Below are 21,333 nucleotides of genomic sequence, written 5' to 3'. Positions count from 1 at the left end.
AGTTAATTTTCAATACCTCCCCTCTGCTCCCTCAGGGGTGACTGGCCTGTGCTCTCTGCGTACATTTGGCTTTTTGTTCCCTCTCCTATAACAAGTTTTCTCTTCTTCCGAAGACCTACATCCTCTAATAATTGTGTAACGTTCACTTTAAGAAATTTCTTCCATTTTTTGTTGCAACAATAGTGTCTCCCAGGAGATGTTGTTTAGTAGGCTTAAAGCTCTTGTTAGGATTCGCGGGCAGGATTTAGTGAAAGAAATGGCTTCCATCAGTAATAGACTCCTTAGGGTGCAAGGGAAATACAGCTAAGTAGCAGCAGCACATAGCTTATTTTGGAAAGGCATTAACATTCTGCAAACATTGAAATATCTCTTTATTTAAGAAGTGCTCAATTAAGTCACAGAAACTTGTGTTGCCTTTATTTTTAAATGTCGATTTTAAAGCCACAAAGCTGATGAAGTCTAGTTATGGATAAAAATGGGGCTGACATTGCATCTTTAACATACGCTGTTAATTTCTTAAACATTTTTATACATCTGTGTGGCTCACAGATGAAATTTCCACCCCTGATTTCCTGGCTTTTGAGCGTAAGTCAGAGCATTGACATTCCTTTGAAAACTATGATATCTGTTCATACTGAAAAGCTTTAGAAAAGATTCAATGATAGTGACTTATTGGTAATTCATTATAAAAAATAATCTGGTCCCGATTTTAGTTACAAAAGTAATTCATAGTAATGAGTCTCAGATTTATAAAATAAAGCCACTTTTGCATTGAAGAAGTGCGAAAAATCAGAATTCATCTGAAACCACTGTTTTGTGTTTGTTTTTCTTCTGTATGATTTTCATCTTTATGAAAACTTCTCTTTTTTCTTTTTTTCTTTTTTTTTTTTTCTTAATGATTCCAGGCCTGGGATTCTAGATTTAAGCCTGGAGTGAATTTTTGGCCTTCTTATAAATCTTAAAGAAAGGGTTTAACACTACCAACTGGCTTTTTAATGGTTCAACCCTAAGTCTTGTCCCTTTCACCCCTACATCCCCCCCAGAAAAAAAGGCTGGAATATTTGAAAACCTCATAATTGGCATCGCATTTTGCTCTGACGAAATTGGCTCTCAGACCTCCTTTCCTGTTTATTTTGATTTTAATAGATTACAAGGTATAACATTTATGCAGTTTTAATAGGTTTATAAACCTACTTACTGCCTGATCACGTTGGGCAGCTGATGGCAGCGAGTCCTGGCAGCAAGCGCTTGAGGATGCTGTGGTTGGCTGCAATAGCTGCAGCCGTCTGTCAGTCCTTCCACTTGTAAAGGAGATGAAAGGGCGAAGTTCTCATGGGTGGTCAGAGCTGACCCCAGGAGAGAGTTGGCAAGGCCCATTTTGATTTGCAGCTGTCATTTAAATAGCTGACTAACTATTGGTTTATCTTATTAATTAGGATAAATGCCTTTCTGGGGAGTCGTATACGTGCAGTCCTTTTTGATTGACTGCATGAGGAAGGTTTTACTTCTCTATATTACGGCCAACTTCTTTGAAACTTGCACTAGCCCAATCTCAGCATTTACAAAAATGACCCAATTTCCCACCCACAGAAAACTTCTAACTTTTCAACCTCCTTCTTTTCTTTTTCTTTCTTTCTTTCTATTTTTTTAAAGTACAACATGAAATCAATAATTATTTTTAATTTGGTGGAAAAAACACTTTGTAGAATTGCCTTTAACGTTTAACGAATCTAAGATCTAAAGAGTGGTGTTATAATCAAATATGCCCAAAGATTCAAAACAGGAATATTTTTAGACATAAAGAAAACTCTGAGGCTTTCATATTAGTGCTGTTCATGTAGAAAACCCTTATATTTACCATCTGAGGGTATTCAACACTGCTTTGTAGCTTTGTCAGTAATCCTAAAACTGCACTGTTTCAGCCAGTTAGAACATACCGTGTGAAATGGGCTTTTTTTTTTTTCTAATAAATCTTACCAGTGGTGAACCATGTCTTTCTAAAATATGGTACATGACTTAAAGACAGGAAGTGAAATTTAATATATTTCAGTCAAAAAAAAAAAAAAAAGACCTCAGCCAGTGTGTATTTTCAGAGCCCGTTGTAATTAAAAGTACTTTTGATACCCAGCATGACAGAATTCTTAAATCTGTACAATGATTTTAAATGTCTTTGGTTTTGTTGTGGATTTAGTTTCAGGTGAATCGTTCCTCACTTACACCATTACAGAATATCTTCTAAGATTAAAATCATGTATGTATACTGTGCAATAAAGTTAATAGACTTTTACAACTCGGACCATTAATCTTTCCTCTTATTCAGCTGGATTTGCTTCAGTATTCAAATGCAACTCCTGGCCAAACAGTGACCAAAAAATTACAGCTTCCTTCTCATGTTAATGAGCGTTGCTACTGATGAAATAGTTTAGAGCTTCCTTGTTCCCTCTCTGGGTAACTAATTTAAAGGAGAGGAAACTCTGTGTTACAATTTAGGATCTCCTTTCTCCTCTCATCAAAGGCAACTGGGACTCAGAAATGGATCTGTAAGGATCCACCTTGCTTCTGGTCCACCAGGGACTCATCTGTTTTGGGAGCTTTGGTTTGGGGAAGATTGCAAAACAGTGTGTGGCAATTTGGGGGTTTTCCCAATAAGCCTGATTAACTCAAGTAGTATTATCTCAGTGACATGAGATATTACGTATACAATTTGCCTGTATAGCATTTTCCTCCATGGATAACGCATGAAGGAATCCCAAGGGCCTTCTCTTAGACCTATTCATTTTCTTTTTTGAGAATGCAGAAGATAAAAGCAAGCCACCCATTGTTTGCTGGTAATAGCAATCAAAAACACAACAGTAACCAGCACTGGAACTGGGCACTGAAACAGGGTGAGAGACATGCCAGAAACTAATATGGTTTAGATTCTAAACGTGTGTTTAATTTTTGTTACTCGAAGTTGTTTGAAAAATACGTTGTCTTTTTGTAATGCCAAAGCTCATTCCTCTTCATAGGTATCAAAGCAACTAACGTTTTAGTACAGTTTCCATATGTTATGCTTTCAACAATGAAGTAATCATATGGCACAGACAGCTGTTGTGCAGAGTGCCATAACAGCACGTTAAACAGAGTCCAGCAAAGAAAGAGATCTGTGCAGCTAAGCTACTTTGTAAGTTTCAAGCGGACAGTAGAAATGTGAAATAACTGGGTTCCTCCCTGCAGAATGAACTGAGGACTGAAAGGAGGAGGAATTCAGTGTTCGAACCTGTTCTGTTTATGGCTGTCCTATCAATGTGTAGCCAAATTAATCTGAATTTGGAGCAGAACTGCTATTTATATCAGAATCTCTTTAGTTTCTGTCAGCAGGTGGTATTTCTGAACTCCATGTTAGGGTGAATCAGAGTAGACTGTGAACCATTAAATCCGCTATTCATTTGATAATCTGCAACAGCTTTTTCTTTGAGCCATGAAGATTGCCTCAATGCTGATATTTGTAGAGGGAGCTTGCTCTTTTGTGGTCTGCTGCTTTTTTTAAGGACAGTATGCTGCAAAATATTCCATTATTAAGATTTTATATGTGTTTGAAATTAGCCTTGGGAATCAGGACAATCAAGTCAGTGGAAACAAGTACAAGTTGACGGGTTGCTTGGTTTTTGTTTTGTTTTGTTTTTTAAATCATGCTACAAATTCAGCTCCTACACACTTAAGCACAGGATTAGTGATAAGCAACAGACTGCCCACTGAGGAGGTGCGTGCCTCACTCTGAGCATTTCACAAGTGTTTTGTCAGAGTGGAATAAAGTCTCCTGCACTTTGCAGACTTGCAAACTCAAAAATTTATACAAGCACAAAAACCTAACTTCAGCCATTCACTTCAAAAAATCTTCACCTGAATTAGCGTCTTTGAAATGCTCAGGTTTAATTATTACACCTTATGTTAATGTATTATAGTATCATGCGGATGTAATTGAAAAAATAATGAAAAGTAGAAATATGAGATCAAATCCCAGGGCTCTTTTATTAAATTGTCGCTGAGAAGTGGGTTGAGTGCTACATTTTTGTGTGTATGACTTACGTGGTGTCTAACGTAGTAAAGCACGAACCAACCAAGTTCTACTGTAACTTGAAAAAACACGCTTTCAGATGTCTGAGGAACCATCTCATTAGTTGTTCAGATTGACAGAAGTTTCTACTCGCTTAATTGCTCTTTTTGAAGACTGAAGAACTTGTATGGTATGTTTTTATTAAAAAATTAGATATATAGACCCACTCTTGTATAAACAGAAAGAGCAAATAACTAAGCCATGCTTCGCAAAATGAAGACCAGACCAAATTCTGTTCTCTAGCATAATGGAAGTTTGTCTGAATGCGTTCGGTATTTCAGGCCTGCAAGGGACGATAAAATATATGATAAAATATCTTGAGGCAACTGCATTGTGGTCTGTGGCAAAGCTTCTCTCCGAGGGACTCCACTGGTTCCAAGATTTCACATTTTCTGTGCAGATGACGAAAGAGAACTTTGTTTATAATTATTGGAGCCAAAATGGTTCCATCTAATTGCAGGTTTGGGGGCCTATATTAGTCCTGCACGCTAATTAATATATACATGTGTTTGCCCAGCATTTAACAGTGTGAGGCGTCTATTCTAACAGAGCCTTATGGGTGTTCTTGTAAAAAGTAAATGCATAAATAATAATTAAAAAAATAATGAGGGGCATTGTGCTAAACAGTTGATCTACATATGAGTTGACTATAATATATGTGTGTGCTGAGAGTTGGTATGAGATTTTAGCACAAGCTTTTGGCTGAGGTCGCGCCTGAGCATGAATAATAAGTAAAATCTGGGGTAGTTTCTAGTTTCTGCCTTAAGGAATAAAGCTATGGTGGGAGGTTTCCAATAACAATGAAAAATAATAAGTAAAAGTGCAATTATTTCCTATAGGCATTTTCTTAGCACAGGTGGGATTTGTTCCCAGCAACAGCTATAAAGAGGTAGTTTTTTCAGAGCTTGATGCCACATTTCCCAGACTTCTAGGGAGCCAGGCTTTAACCTCGTACATATCCAACTCTTTCTTCCCACAGAGCGAAAAATGCACAAATGCCTATTGCTGTGTTTGTTTGGCTGAGTACTTCACAAAGAGATCTGTCTTTCCAGCAGTCATCTCCTGTCAAATGGCCATACAGGTTCCTTAAAGAGGCAAGAATGTGTTATGTTGGTTACTCACTGGCAAAAGCACACCAAAACATATATATTTTATATAAAAATATATTATATAATATATTATATAATATAATATATAATATATATATATTCTCAGGACATAGGGAAACTTGGGCTTGGAGGATCTCTGGAGCAGAGATGATTTTCTATCACATGCACAGCACCAGTGCTTTTGTCATGTGCTTGGGAACGACTGTGTGGCAAACAGTAATTAATAACTCATCTTAAAGCCCCAAATCAAGCAGGTTGAAATTGTCGTGAAGGCCAAGACCACTTAGTCAAATCTGCACAGATATCTTGATGTCCTCTTACAGTGACCACCAAAGTGACTGGATTTACAGGACTGCTCTAACTTGCTGCTCCTATTTCCTAAGAAAAAATTCTAGAAATTCCAATTTCTGTTGAAATTCTCACGGAATTCTAATAAAGCAGTGGCAGTAGGTAAAAGTAACTTCACGTGACAGATTAATTTCTCATCCCGATCGCTGGAGATAAGCAACAACATCCAGCGAGATTGAAGAGGGAACTCTGGCAACAAGGTGTTGCTGAGGGTCAGGAGTCAGGATGGGAAGTGGAATGGGTATGCAGAAAGGAAAGGGATTGGCCTAAAAATACAGACAGGACAAAAGTTTTTGTCATTTAATGAAATGTAGCTGTGTTACCTGGGTACCTAGGTACCTGCTCTGTGGTATGGCTGGACCTTAAAAAGAAGGATGAGAGCTGGCCTAGGCCTGATGGCAATTTTTCTTACCAGGGTGCCAGGGAGGCACCCATGTGGTGTTGGTTTTGTTTTGTTTTTTATTGTCTCTCAGGCAAAACTGGAGTCTTTAAGCGCTCTGCAATCCACAGCACCCATCTGCCCTACAGGAGTTAACTGGTTTGGTTTGGTTTGGTTTACAGTGAGCTTGGAACTCCCCAAAGGCAGCTCCTTTCAGCTGAGGATGGACCAGGTGAAAGAGGAGTGTCGGAGAAGTGTTTGCAAGGAGGAATAGGGGAAGTTTTCTGCAGCACAGCAGTGTCTTTGTGACCTGTGGGAAGTTCTAGTCTGGACCAAAAGCTGCAAACTGCCTGGCTGGCGGGCTGCCCTGAGCTTGTTCTTCTGCAGAAGTCAGATCCATCGCTGATGTTTTTGGCTGGAGGGTCTATGGGCTGCTTCACTCTTTCTCCCTCTGCAAGTGCTTGGTAACGGTGACACGTTTTGCTAGAGCAGAGTGAGGAAGCTCTCTCTAAATTACCTCTTACTTTTCCAGAGGTTTGGGATTCCCACTGATCCCAGGTTGTAACCGTGTAAAGATGGAGCAGGATGATGGGGATTCTCCTGTAACTACGCTTTACCAGGTTTTCACAGGGACACATATCATGATGACCTCCCCTGCTTAGTCCTTTATTTAACTTCATCCTGAACCAATTTATAACTGAAGTGCAAAAAGGTTTACACTGCATTTGGAAAATCAAATTATTTTAAATAGCTGATAGAGGAAAATAGGGCTGTGCTATGAGGAGAAAATACATGAAGGCTATTTTTTTTTATTCACAGTTTTTCTTGTAGCTTTCTTCTGCACTTTCTGTTCTTTCTTTTCCTGCTTTATGGGTGAATTTCCCTTAAAATTCTGTTAAATTTCTGATTTTCTCTTTAACTTGGCAGGAAAAATGTGTTGAACACATTGGTTTTCTGTACGAAAACGTTCTGGAAAGATTGGCTCAGTCTTCTGATTTTGTGCTGTCTGCATCTTGCTAGAGGAGAAGGTGCATCAAAAATTTCACGTCGCATGCTACTTATCTCCTTCACTTTGGGTAGCTTTGCATGTTACCTGTTCATTGTATTTCCTCTTCCCAGTTCGTTTGGAGCATTCTTGCTTGATACAGACGTAAAATGCGCCAGCAAATGTAGAGCTACTGTGCAGTAGATTTGTATTTTAGTTGCACATACCTGTAATTAATTGTATGGGAGTTTTCACAGTACTCTCCCTGAGGAACAATTTCATTGAAAAATAACCATGTTGTCTAGACTATAGCTACTCATAAAATCATCACTAGTTTTGATTTTTGAGCTACAAAGCAGTAATAGAACCATGGCTCATAGATTTAAAGTACTTCCAAGTGCAGGAACTGTTTTATAATCCCCATCTTAGTAGTCTAACCTGGCAAACCGTTTTTAACAGGGTCAAGAACAGAAATTGTACAGTAAGCTGAAAGTAAAGATTATCTCTGTGTTAATTTGTGGTAGGGTTTGGGGTTTGTTTTTGGTATAGAAGTGCCTCCATTGTACATGATCTTTCCTTGCCCAAATGTGTAAAAAAAAAAAAAAAAAAAAAAAAGCCACAGGTTTTGTAGAATGCACGTTGTCTAAATGTTACTGCCTTTCATGGCTTGTGGCATAATTGGTTTAATGTAGGAATAGCTGACACTCAAAAAGGAACTTCGGTGGTTCTGGTTAACAATGACAGCATTCAGGTTTGTGTGTTTACACTGCAAGGGCCAATTGGTGGAAAGATCAAAAAAAAACAAAACAACTATTTAGATTTATGAATAATGTGCTAATTACCTTGAAAATTACTAACTGAAAGCACAAATGTATTTCAGAAAGCTGGAAGCTGGAGTTGAGCACAGGGAACTTTTAGGTGCTTATTTGAAATGTATATCTGTATATGCATACATATATACATGCACACGTTCACATAAAACACTACACTGCGAGATTGAATGGGATTTATTTGCACCATTCTAGTACAGAAGAGAGTGAACTGAAGAAAACACTCCAGCTATACTAGTGCTGTATGTCTGCATACTGAAAGCAGTTAGGGTTTTCAAAGTTTTTACGGTGCTTAGCAGAAAAAAAATCCTACTTACTTAGGCCAGCACTTCAGTGTGCTGAAGATGGTGAAACTTAAGCAAATGTTTGAGTTTTCCTTGTACTTTAGCCAACGCAAATCAGAAGTAGAAAAAGGCAAGGGCTAACATACCGTTTCACACTTGATGACTTAAAACACAGAGAGGTTTATTTCACAGGGGAAACGGTGTATTATGAGTTGATGTTAGCCAGTACGTGATCACCAAAGTGATGTAAAATGCCAGGAAAAACAGTGGTTTAGCTCTCGTATGTTACGAAGTGAGGTATGGGCTAGCTGACCCCAAAACTAAATATTCTCTTGTCTTTTTAGCATTTGTGGCCTTGCAGTTGAGAGACACCACCCTAACTCTTGCTGAAGATCAGATCTGATGCTTTCTCCACACTAGCATAGCCTCTGTCTCGTGAAGTTTTTCCTAATGTAGTCAGACAGCATCAATCAGAGCAGTTTCCCAACACTTCTGCCTCTAATGCCAAAGGATACAAGAAGCCAAGGAGCAGTGGAAAATAACAAGTTGAAAAGTACTTTAATTTCAACCGTAGGCCAGTGATATATCATCTGAAACAACTCACACCTGCTAACATGTGTTTCATGCACCTGATTGAAACTGTGATAGCTTCAAAGAAAGGTTTGTGACAGCATACCAAAGGTAGTGCAGATTTTATTTTATCAAAAGAAGAGACGGGAGACGTGACTCCCTACTAAATGTGTTCTTATGTTTGGATGTTAAAAATGAATATCTTTTTCAGAAGAAGAACATACGTTTAATTATAAAAAGTTCACACCTCTCTTGTAGATTTTATGTGTAGGCAGGAAGACAAAATCCTCACTCAGTAATGAACTTAGTCCTTGCTATTGTTTCTGAGTTATTCTGGGTTATCTTTCAAAAGTTAAGGAGTTTCTTAAATCTAGGTGGTCAGAGCATTTAAAGGCAGGTAGAACAAAGTGCTAAGTACATTTTTGTCCAAAATAAACCCTCCCAGCCTTCAGTACATTGACGTGGAGAATCTGCCATTGCCTCCCTCGTTGCTGGGCAAGGGTCTGTAATCCTCCCAGGGCATGAAATTCCTCCTACCCCAAACTGCTTAAAGAGTGCTGAGCCGCCTCGGGTCTCTGCAGCTTCATTACACCGTGGTCCTCCACGGGCAGGCAGCCGCAGGAGGGGTTGGCACGATTCAACCCCTGGGTTGCACCAGCTTGGTGCATCCTTTTTGGGGTTGCACGCTGAGAAATGGGAAGCACCTAGCAGTTGGGGTAGGTGAGGACTGTGTGCGTTGCAGGTTTTATGGCCTGTGCTCTAAGTGGCTGAATGGCTTTTGTGCAGCTGTAAAGCATGTTTAACCTGATGTTATAAAACACGTCTCCAATGCATTTTCATAGCTTCATAAACTGCAGTTCATTTATGTAGGTACTTTTTATTGTAATCCTTTATCTTAAACATGAAACTGTTTCCTGATACTGCTTCTATTTTTTTTCCTTCTTTTTATGAAAAAAGGGGAAAGAAAAAGAACAGAAAAACTGCCCCTTTTTGTTATATGCATCAGGAGAGTCCTTAAGTACAGTAACAGTGCCCTGAACTTGTATTTTTGTATCTGTAACCTCAGAGTGCAGGCCTAGCAACTAAAAAGCCAAAATAACATTAATTATGGATGTTCTTCGCTGTGGTTTGTGGAGTATAAGTTTGGAACAGATGTTTTGGGGGGAGAGAAAGGGGGAAGAAGGATGGATTTACTTTTTTTCTCAGCCCCAACTGGTTTTAATTCTTTCTTGAACATTTTGAGACTATCTTTAAACATTTGCCAGAGTTCAATTAATATCCCGTGACTAAAGGTGGAAAATGTCCTGCTTTGTTTTTCTTCAAACGTATACCTGCTCGTGTGGCTCATGCCAAAGCCAGAGAAAGAAAGGATTCCAGCTGGCACAGGTTTTATTGCTGCTACATTAATTTACAGGTTAAGCCTTGAGTTGGGAGGGGTCTGCTGGATTGATTTATTTATTTACTTTTTTATTTTCATGATTTAAAAAAAAATTGCCATGTAAAACACTGCCGTTTAATTACAGGAAGCTTATGCTCTCTTTTGGTGAGCGTTTAATAGCTTATTCTTGTTTATACGAAGTTGTAGAAATCTACATTTAAAATATGTTTAAAGTCGAGATTGTGTTCTTGGGTTTATCGTGTTTTTCCTGTACTACGTATAAACAGAAGATTGTACATTATTGAAAGCCCTTTTTTGTGGAAAACAGGATTGGGAAAAAAAGTTTATATAAGAATGCAAAATAACTTCCCGAGACTATTGGCGCAGTGTGACCATAAAACCTCAACAGCACATTGTGCAGTGACATTACAACAATTTGCTTTAGCACCTCTGCAGCGTTTTCAGAAAGCCCTGTTCTCCAAAACACATGCCACGGTATCAGTTGACTGTTTTTGCCAGAATTGGTTCTTTACATGCATGTTTTTGTGATTAGTTGCTGTTTCACTACTAATTGAAAATAGAGATTTTTTTTTTTTATTCAGCTTGTTGCATGTATGTTTTATTTGCATTTATACATTCAGTGAGTTACAGCAGATCTGTTTATAGGGGTGTGCAAACTGCTCATAATGGATTTGTAATCGCTGGGTTGGGATTTTCTGTGTTTTACTTTCAAAGAGTGCCCTTTGGTATGCGTATATCAAGACACATTTATACAAAGACAGATATCCACCTTACCCCTATATTGGCTCTAGCAGAATTTTTTTATCCCTAGCTTGATAAGCTTTGATTTTTTTTGTAGCCCAGAAAGTTGAACAGATCTAATTTGGAAGGAGCTCCCAGTTTTACCGACAGCAAATAAGAATACGTAATACTAATACCATACTAATAATACTTCAGTGAAAAAGCATGATGTTTATTTTTTACCATTGTTATTTTCCTAGCTTTAGCTCCAGGATTTTGGAGTGATTTCCCAAGTGGACTTGCTCAGCTGAAATCATTCTACATGAAAATACAGCATGCACTTCTGTTATGCCTCCAGGATCTGAGGTCTTCCTGTGATTTCCAAAGCAGATTCAGACTTAGTAAGAACGAACGCATCTTAGGTCACTTAAAACTCAGCATGTGCTTACACTGAGCGTTTAATTTAAACCTTAAAGGTGCATTAAAATTCGGGAATAGACCAATCTACCATTTTATTTAAAGCACTAAGGTTGTCAGTGGGTGCATTGCTGTATTTGTGGGTCGATACTGGTTGAGGTACCACAATTCAGACCAGCTTTTCAGGCCCTCTCTATGACTATCCAAGTTGCAGTTGCCATTTCTACAGCTACTTCGAGTGCCTCTGAGAGGATGTCCAGACACCCCTAAACACCTTCTTGCCTGCTTAAACGTTCCCCCTCAGTAGAGCAGACCCTGGTGGCTGAAAGCTACTCTTCAATTGAGGCAAACAAACGAGAAAAAGTCCTTTTTGTCTAACAATTCTCTAGAGCCATTTTTTAAGTACTTTGTGCATTTAAATAATGTTGAAAGTCATATTGCTCTTTGTATTCGAATCCGTATGCACATCGTTACACGAGGCACATTTTTGAAATGCTCGTGGTGCTTATTCACTAACTGAGCCTTGCAGCAGCCAGAAACAATAGAAAATTAGTTCCTCTAAATAGTCTTCATTCCTAAACAGCTCGTTATTTAGTGCCTGACACTTGTTCTCTGCTCAGAGAGGACTGGAAGGAAGGGCGGGTACTCCAGAAGCCATTTTTCTGGCCAAATCCTGCTCTGACTAGTGTCGTGAGGAAGGGCAGGACGCGGATGGAGCTGGCACGAGCGCGCTGCCCGGCAGCGGCACCGCAGACCACACAGCCACCGGGACCCGCTGCGCGGGGGCTGGCAGCATCCCCGGGGCATGCCCCTTGCGTCCCCACAGCTTCATGAGGGTCCAAGTCAGTAATAAGCAGTAATTGCTGTTTTGATGGCTCTTTTGTGATCGCACCGAGGGATGGAGGTCTCTGCCAGCCTTGGCAGGCGCCCATTTGACAAACCATAACCATCTCAAGCGGCTCCCTCAAGTGACAGCAGGGCTGCCAAGCATTCAGCTGGCTCAGAGAGCAAATCTGCCTCTCGCTTGGGAACGAGGTTCAGAGATGCTGGCTGGGGTAAGAGCAAAGACAACAGTGTGCGTTGTGCCTGGCTGACGAAAGTCCAGGCTTACCACGGGGACTTCATGAAGGGGCTTAATCCAAACCCCAATATGCATTGGCAGTCTAAAATACCAGCACTACGCACTCATCTGCTTAAGCTACCCCCTTTTTTTGTTCTTTTTTTTTTTCTTGTATTCCACGTGCACACATCATTTTTTGTGAACATCAGTGATTAAAATGGTTTTGGAAATACAAAAACTTAATCTGAATGGACATGTCACCAAGGCTGAAAAACATTTTCTGTCCTCTAACTCCCTTCTCCTCCCAACCCCCAAAAGAAAAAGCAAGCTAAGGAAACCCCATCTTAGGCTCGTTGGATGATCCAATGTTGGGAATTTGTTGCAGTTTCCAGAGCCCAGAGCATTGTGCCACCCGTAGCAGCTCCTGGTCCTGCTGCAGCCCCTAAAGTAAAGACTTGCCTAGCAGCTGTGAGACATGTTACTTAACTGCTTTGTGTTTCATTGCTCCTAGCATTTATTTCCTGTGCTTTCTGTTAAGGAAGAATATTTTGTTTCGAATGACTCTATGCCCTCAGATCACCAGGGAGTGTCAGCTGTGGGAATGTTCTCCCTGCTGGTGAGCACGGTGGGAGGCTGGGCACATCCATGGACATGTAGGGAAGGACTTTGACAAATCTGAAAATGTGCTTTAGTGGTAGACCAAAATTCACATAACATTAATAATTCACTTCTTTTTTTTTTAAATCAAGGAAGCCGTCACGGTATATGGGAATGCAAGCTTCTTAACATAAGAAGTGCTCTCATAAAACTGGTTCTGTGAAATACAAACTGCGAGTCCCGCATGGGACAAAGTGTGAAGCTGAATTTTTATGAGAGATCATTGGAACAACCGTGAACTTTTGGTGACACTAGCTATGTTGCTTCCCGCTGCAGTAAGCTATTTGCTCTTAGTTATTCATTGTATACTTGAATGTATGCTTTCTGGTCACAAAAGCAATTGGCAAGGATGTTTTGTTTTGCCTTTTTTCTTGGGAGGAGAAAGGAAGAACTCGTAATGTTCTTGATTTTAGATCAAGATAGATCATATTCATTGTAATGGCGCACACAGCTTGTGCTGGTTTTAATCAGCTTTGTCTTTTTTATTTTCCAGTGCACACTACAGAAGTCTTTAGATTTAACACGTCAAACAGCTACAAATGATGTGCACCTGCTAGAACCAAGATTCATGTGAAGTTGAGGAAAAAATGCCTCTGTAAATCTCACGGTAGAATGAATGCATGGGCACAAAAGGTAGAATTGGGTCTTGGCCGCAGTGGCATCAATACCAAGTAGCCTCCACAAGTCTAAAAGATAAGGCTCCAGATCCTCAGCAGGGTAACTGGGATGTTGTCAGTTCTAGAATGTCAGATGATAAACTCCCTGCCAGATGCTTTTGAGCTATTTAAAGTGCTGACTTCATCTGCTGGAAGAACGAAGAGTAGAAGATAGGCGTTCAAGAGGTCAGGTCTTTGCGGTAGGGTTAAGCAGCATTCTCACTGCCTTCAGTAGCAAAGCTGACTGGAGGAAGAGGTAGAGCAAGTCTTGATGGTACAACCTTGCTCTTCATTACACTACAAAGAGATTTTAGCAGTAATCATAATCCCTTTTAGTGCGTGTTTTCTTTTGGCAAATAAGGTGCCGTGGTGCAGCCAGCCATCTCACTTGTGATGGCTTTTGTTTAAACGCAGTATAAAAGTTGAAAGGAAATAACTTGTTGGCACAGTTTTGTGAGCCTGGATAATTTCTGCCTTTTCCTAACTGGTAATTTTATGTAACACCTGGCTCTGACAGGGCAGTCTCTGCCAGCTGTGCCTCGTGGTGTCCTTCTCCACCAGTGGAGCCCACCTCTTGCTTGAGGGGCAGTGACATAGTCTCAGTGTGGAAAATTCCAGGAAAAAAAAAGAAACACATAACTGTAGCATTCTTTCCATGCTTCTGTGTTGTTTTGTTTCATTTTTTAATCTACTAGGGGTGGCACAGATGAAGTGAGCCTTTTGGTACAGCTGCTGGAGTGAGGACAGAGGAAACAGCTTTGGGGGCCGGGACTGGAGCACGCGTGCTGCATGCAAGGGCAGGGGCAGCGCTGGGAAGGTGTTACCTGGTCTCTGGGAGGATGCAGCACTGGTTCTCGGCTGGGCTGAGCTACAACTAGGCAGGGTCTCAGCGTGAGAGCTCTGTGATGCAGCTGGCTTGGTAAAAAGCAGTGAGCTAGCAAGGAGACTCAGAAAGAACATTGCCAGAGGAGAGAGGTGGAGAAGGCAGGTTTTTGCTGTTGCAGAACTAGTATTTAGTTACAGTAATAATACGGTGTATTCGTACAACACCTTGCAGAAAGCAAGTGCTTCTCTGTCAGCCTTTGCTTCCAGATACTCAGACACTTCATCTTAGAGAAGTGCGTGTCGCTGAATGTGGGGACAGCGCTTTGCTATTCAGACTTGTGAAGTCCTGCTCTGGCATTTCTCCTGTGAGTGCCGATGTGGGGTGCTGGATCTGCCTCCTGAGTGCTAGGAGAAGCGATGAGGCCACCAGCATGTGTGCTGAGCTGCTCTGCTCAGTCCCCCAAAAGAGCAACGTGCCCCAGCAGAGCATCCCAGCCTCTTTCCCACGCACAGAGCAGCGCCCTGGCAGAGCTCGGCGAACCAGGTCACCAGGAGCTCTTTTAATAGTTCCTTCAGATACTTCTCTGAGTCCAGCGGTTGGGTTGTCATACCCCGAAACAGGCCACAGGTTAGATGCAAATGTGCTTAAACATTTGCGTTTCCTTTTCAGATCAAATATTTACATTTATTATCATGCAACACCACCCCGGTCTTTTTCCTTTTTCTTTTTTAATGCAAGAGCCCTCTCACGGATCAAAGCACGGTGCTGCGTGCTTCCCCCGCGCAGTGCCGCCACCCTGGCCGGCTGCCTGGAGGGAGCGAGGCGCCGCCGCCGGCTCGGGTTGCAGCCGTGTTGCAGCTCCTACACCTGACGTGGAGCCCAGGGCCGGGGACCCTGCTCGCCGTGGGAACCGCTTGGCCCAGCCACCGGCCCCGGCCATGCAGCACTTAATTAAAACGCCCGGCCCGGGGGCTGTTTATGATGGCAGCGCCAAGCCGCGTGCCGAGCTTTTTTGTTTTTCCTCCTTTTCGCCGCTTTGTTGCGTGCAGGCGGCGAGGTTGGCGAGGCACCGCCTGGGCTGCTGCGCCTAGGCACTGACAACGGAGGAAATTAAATTCCGAGGCGGAATCGGTTAAAAGCCCGGCTAAATCAGTGTTGTTTTCCTATGGCAACTGAAACAACATAATTATTTAAAGGATAAATTTTTATTGCTAATGATTTTTTTTTTAGGACAGTAAGTTTTTACATTTTGTTTATACCAGGGCCCTCTTAAATACATTTTGGGATTCGTTTGGTTTTTTTTTAGAAGAGAGTACAAGCCAGTGAGTTCAGTAGGACGCTGTTAGATAAGAGCGGCGATAGGCTCTGCAGTTCCAGCTTGTACAAAGTACTGTGCCTTCAAGGTACTTCGCATCATTAGCAGGATGCCTGGGTAGGGAACGATGGAAAGTATATCCCTATGGTTATTCGTACCATCCTATTTGTAAAATCCCTAATGGCAGGTCTTGGTTTAAAAACCCGAGGCACTAGAGAATTTGTTTCTACAGTTTAATCAACTCTTTTCACTGTACTAGACAAAATCTTGCATTTCTGTTCAGGTAAGCTAATTAAAGTGAAACCATAGGGATGCTCTGACCTTGCAGATGATTGTGCGCACTTTTTGATTTCTCCTCTCTCTTTCTCCTTCAGCGAGCCTACCTGTAAGTGAAGAGCAGGCAGAAGTTGTTACAGAATTGGGTCTATACAAAGTTACTAAAAAATTAAAGGATGCCTTAAAGTAAAGGAAAACCTATGGAGATGCATAATTACGATTACTTCTACTCCCCACTGCTCCACATATCTTTTTTTCTTGTGCAGCGTATTGCATATTAGGTTTTCTAATGCACTGATTGCTGTTTTATAAAAGCCTGCTTCTTGTTACCCCTGAAAGCGGTGATATCTTTAGTGATGTCACGGTCTTGGGTGATATTTTTGGGGGAGGACAAAATCCTATTTGTGGGGAAATCAGCCCCCTTTTAAGGGGGTGTTTACAATGGCAGAAGTTTTTGGTATCGGTGTCTAGAAAGGTTGAATATGTTCTCGTCCTAGAAATGTGTGTATCTATTTACAATAGGTTTTTCTGTTGCATTTGCCAAAAAAAAAAAAAGCTAAGAAGTTTGAAAGGAACAGCTTGAGGAATTTTTTCCATCAAGATACAATCAAGGGCAGGAAATCGTAGAAGCAGAGTTGTGGTTTTGCCTCCATTTTTTTTTATTAGTTAATTAAACTATAACAACTCTTAACTTCATTTTAGGTTAACTGTTCCTAGAGTTCAGAAATATTTTAAGAGGTCAATAATGCTTTCCTTGGCTTTCAGTCCTTCTGTGTGGGATCAGGGATCTCGGGCAGCGGCGCGCTTTTCCAGATGTCCCGCAGAATGTGTGTGCGTGCGCTCGCGGCCGCGTTTGGCGGTGGTGGGAAACAATCCATCTTTCCTCATCTGCGCACCACCCTGTGAGGATGGAAACCACAGGAAAGAAACGTGTATAGCCTGACATCTGTAAGCTGACTTACAATATCTGATTAAAGCTCAGGAGCCCGAAGCGCTCCCAGCTACCAGTTGACATGCATTTTTCGCTTAATGATTGGGAGGTGCCGAGCAAGAGGGGGAGCACATGGGGAGGGGGATCAGGAGAGAAAAATGAAGGCGATAGGTGCGGATCCAGTTTCATGAGAAGCGAGAAAAACAAAGACTTCATTGTACAGTGCTGCACGGGTTTTCTTTGTGAAGTCGTGATGTTTCTTTTTTAAAGTGCCATAAGGCATCTGTCTGCGCTTTCCCCTTGCTGCCTCGAGCTGCTCAGAGGCATGCACTTAAAGGGCAAATGAGGGAAGCAAATAGAGCCATGCAAGTGTCATATAACTGTCTTTAATAACAGGAGCTATTCCAGCACTCGGAGCCAAATCGTCTTTCAGCAGAAAGGATAAAATTTAGCAGAGCTGGGAAAGGGAAAGAATAAAGGGGAGGGGAAACACAGCACCACCTCCTGCTGACACCACACAAGCTTTCCCTAAGCTTTCCCTCTCTCTCCCTCTGTGTATATATTTTCTTTTTAATCAGCTGGGGCTCTTCCCTCCCTTGCCTTTTTTTTTTTTAACTGTATTTTTACAGTTGGAATTCTGCTTTCCCAATTTCTCTTGTTTCACATTTAACTTCTTCAGAGAATTTCATTAATAGTTATTGCAATTAAAAATAATAAATAAACTCAGCACCAGCTGCTCAAACGGCTCTTGTAGCATATCTGGAACATAATGTGCTCTGCGCAGGGCAGCCACACAATGCAATTTATCCCCACACCTGAGGGAATGAATTTCACAACTATAATTGCTACAATATAATTCTTATTAATGTTGTGCTATAATTCCTATTAATTCCAAAGGGCTAGTAAATGCATTAGGACTTGTCAACATATTATTTTACACTGTTTATGATCTGTAGAATTACGCTCTTCAGTATTGTATTGCATAAAGAAAAGCCTTAAAATTAGCTTTAATTGCAGGGGGGAGGAAAAACACATTTTCTGTTTGGGCCCTGGGAAAGACGGAGGGATCCCGTTGTTTGAGGGGTAATGAAAGTGCAGTTTAAAATCAATCCTTTGAACTTTCTGTGCCACACAGTTAACTGTTTATGAAAATAGAGGAATAATGCCTGTCTCGGTTATCAGAAAAAGAGCCACTGGTGTCTTTATGAAAGAATAAATGGCTATAAGAAGGAGAGGTTTATAAAATTAAAACTGTCTTCCAGCAAAGACAGAAGTGGGGAAATTACAAGTCATTGTAACTGATGTAATAAATACAGAATGCATTATCTTGCCGTGCTCTTTATCCTTATCTCACCACCCTGCTTTTCTAGGTAGTGAATATGATGAGGAGGAAGTAGACTATGAAGAATCAGACAGTGATGAGTCCTGGACTACAGAAAGTGCTATCAGCTCTGAAGCTATCCTTAGTTCAATGTGCATGAATGGAGGGGATGAGAAACCTTTTGCCTGTCCTGTTCCTGGATGTAAAAAAAGATATAAGGTAAGCAGTAGTGCAAACCTATCTTACTTCCAGCTGGTGCAGAGAGGAGAGGGGGAAAAAAAAAAAGGAAAGCCTGTAAAATCACTTTATACCCTTCTTGCTTAATAGACTTGTCATATTTATTTTTGTGGTATTTTAGCAGAGTATGTATTTTATTCACCGGTTTCCTCTGAAGCACAGCCAAGTTATGAGGTTTTTAAAGAATGTGGCCTTTGCATCCCTGTCTGTCAAATGGGATTACGTACGGTGACTTTCTTAGGACTTATGCTTTACACGTTTTAATTAGTTTTCTGTAATTCAGACAAATTAAGTGCAGAACCCAGGAGGCAATACCAGCAAAATGATCTCATGGGTCCCTTTCAGAGGCACTAAGTAAAAAGCTTCTGCCCGTCAATGCCGGGATCCTTCTGCGTAACTGAGAGAGACGCTGCCTCCCCTGTAGCAACACCGTGCCCGGCGTACTCCTTCTGGTAAAGGTGATGTGCAGGAAGGTGGTGGTTAATGTTTCACGAGTCAGAGGTCACCTCGAGAAGGCAGAGCCTTGGAGAGATTCTGGCATCGTTCTGTGCTGGGTCAGTGTCCCAGTGACTCATGTGCGCAGTAGTCGCTGTGTCTGGCCCTGAGCGCTGGGCTTGTGTCCCTCTGCGTGACATGCTGGGAAACATTTTTTTTCCCCTTTCTGATTACACTCCATCATGAGAAAATTTTCTGTTTATGGGAGTGAAACATCTTTAACTTTGAACCTTGAGCTGGCTGGTAAAGAACACGCTGTGACGGTGCGAGGACGGGAATATTGCTTCACGTGAATGGGTGCGGGGGCAGATTAAATTTTATTGACCACTTTGGACTTCAGTATTCTGCAGTCACTGAAATTTGGGATCAGAAATAGTGTACTGGCTACAATTCCTTTAAATAACTTTTTGCATGAAGTACTAGAAAATTCAACCACTGACCTACACCCTAGAAAAACCAGTAGTGGTGGGGTTTGTTTTTATACTCGTTTTATTTTATGGCTTTGCCTTTAAATAACTGAAAAGCAGGGACTTAGAAGAGAACAGAAATATGAAAGAGAAATATAGGAAGACCAATAACGTTTGAGATAAAACAGTTGTGACAAGAACGAATAAACTGTGCGTGAAAACGTGTAGTGGATGAAAATGCGTTGCAGCGATCCTGCAGCTGTTCTGGGCTGTGCCTTCTCTGTTAGCAGCAGGTCACGAGACTCGAGCTCGTGCACAGTGCTCAGAGATCAGCTAATGCTTACTTAAAATACTTGTAACACGAGCAAGAAAGCAGCGTGCTCCTTTCTTAGCGACGTACAAGTCTGGTTTTGCGGAGCTGTGTCTGACCTGTGTAAAGATTATTCTCTATCTCAGGGGGCAGGGCAGAGGGAAAGATGTTTTGAGCCTATTTTTCAAGTATTACTTTGCAGATATAACCGCATTAAGTGAGATTAATACTTTTCCGGTGTGGCAGAAGCTGTGTCGGATGGAAGGTATAGCATAAATGCTAAATCCCTAGCTCAGGAAGCAAACAAGCCATGGTGATTGTTAGAAGTCAGTATGCCCACAGGGCATCTATGCGTTGCAGAAAACATTCATTTAATGGCACAGGCTAGAAGGAGAACCCTGTAATTTGCTATATCCTGTCTGTTCTCTGTTTGACTGCCAGCCCTCTGTCTTTTTATTGCCCAAATAAGCAAGCTGTTCCTGCCTGCTTCTGCTATCTCACTACCTTCATCTCAAATGCATGAGGACTGTCTGAGGGATATCTCGTACACCATTAATGTTCAAGCAGTCAGACAGGGAACAAATTAATGACCCAGAGAGAGGCTGACAGACAGAGAGCAGCAGCAAATAAAAAGTGCCGTATTTTCCTCAGAGACTCACCTCTGTTCAATCCAGATAGGAAAATACATTTCCTTTAGCTCTGCCTCACCTCATCTCTCTTTTCTGGGGGCTCTGCTTCCTTCCTTTTTTCTTTTCAACCTGTTTTTTTTTTTCTGCTTTTTACATTTTTATCTTTGTTTCCTTCCTTTTAGTTTTGTGTCAGCTGTGTTTCTTGTTTCCTCTTCGTCTTCCTCCTACTTAACCCCCTCCTCAGATGAATTATTTGCTGAGTCTGGGTAGGGAGTCCTGTGATCAAAGCTCTGGGATTTTCTGGTGGGTACTGGATAATCACAGTCAGGGCTGTAAAACAATTATAGAGCCACAAACAGGAACACGGACATGCACATACAGTAATTGCCAGGCTCACTTTACGGCTGAGAAAGGATGCATTCTTTTAGAGAGTGAGGAGGAAAGGAGAATGTACACAGTTTTCTTTTGTCTGGCCCTAGGTGACGTACGTTTGAGAAGCAGAGATGTTATTTTTAGGTGTGTTATTTGTACTGCAGGACTGCCTAAAGGACCCAGTAGGGACTGGGGCTCCTTTTTGCAAACAATGTACAAGGATAAAAGATGGCCTCTGCACTGAAAAGTCATTATGGAAAGGTAAATAAGACAAGAATGAGTACAACAAATACTCCCAAGGAGTGGGCTGGGGCGGACAATGGAAACTGTAATAAGAACATGTTTATACACAAGCCCAGATGAGTATCAGAAGACCCTACTGGCCTTCTGCCCAGCTGCTATCTGCTGGTCTGCTGGCAGTTTCCCATAGGCACTGCAGTAGAAGGCAGTCATAAACATTTAATTGTTCTTCAGGAACTTTTTTTTTTTTTTAAGAAATAAAATTGCTTGCTTATAAAATGCGTTGGTACTCAGCCCTCTGTACAGTATGGCACAGATTTTTCTTGAAGGGCCAAAGATTCTGGAAAAAAAAAAAACAAACAACTACTTTAGTGGCTTGTAAACTTGTTTGTTGGGATATTCTGAAACAGCTAAAGGGATCTGGAGTACGCTGACTTCTAGGTGCCTAACACTCTCTGAAGTAG

General features: G+C 41.3%; 1 protein-coding gene across 1 annotated transcript in view; it reads left to right on the top strand.

Annotated features, from left to right (window-relative positions):
• JAZF1 (JAZF zinc finger 1) overlaps positions 1 to 21,333 on the top strand; it is a 188,121-nt gene that overhangs the window by 161,649 nt on the left and 5,139 nt on the right. The window contains exon 4 of the mRNA XM_040547695.1: positions 18,229 to 18,398. Coding sequence (XP_040403629.1) covers positions 18,229 to 18,398 — 170 coding nt within the window. The remainder of the gene's footprint in view (positions 1 to 18,228; positions 18,399 to 21,333) is intronic.

This window comes from Cygnus olor, chromosome 2 (assembly GCF_009769625.2).
Source record: "Cygnus olor isolate bCygOlo1 chromosome 2, bCygOlo1.pri.v2, whole genome shotgun sequence".
Taxonomy (NCBI): Eukaryota; Metazoa; Chordata; class Aves; order Anseriformes; family Anatidae; genus Cygnus; species Cygnus olor.
The sequence above is the reverse complement of the archived record's forward strand: the minus strand, read 5'-3'. Positions and strand labels throughout refer to the sequence as shown.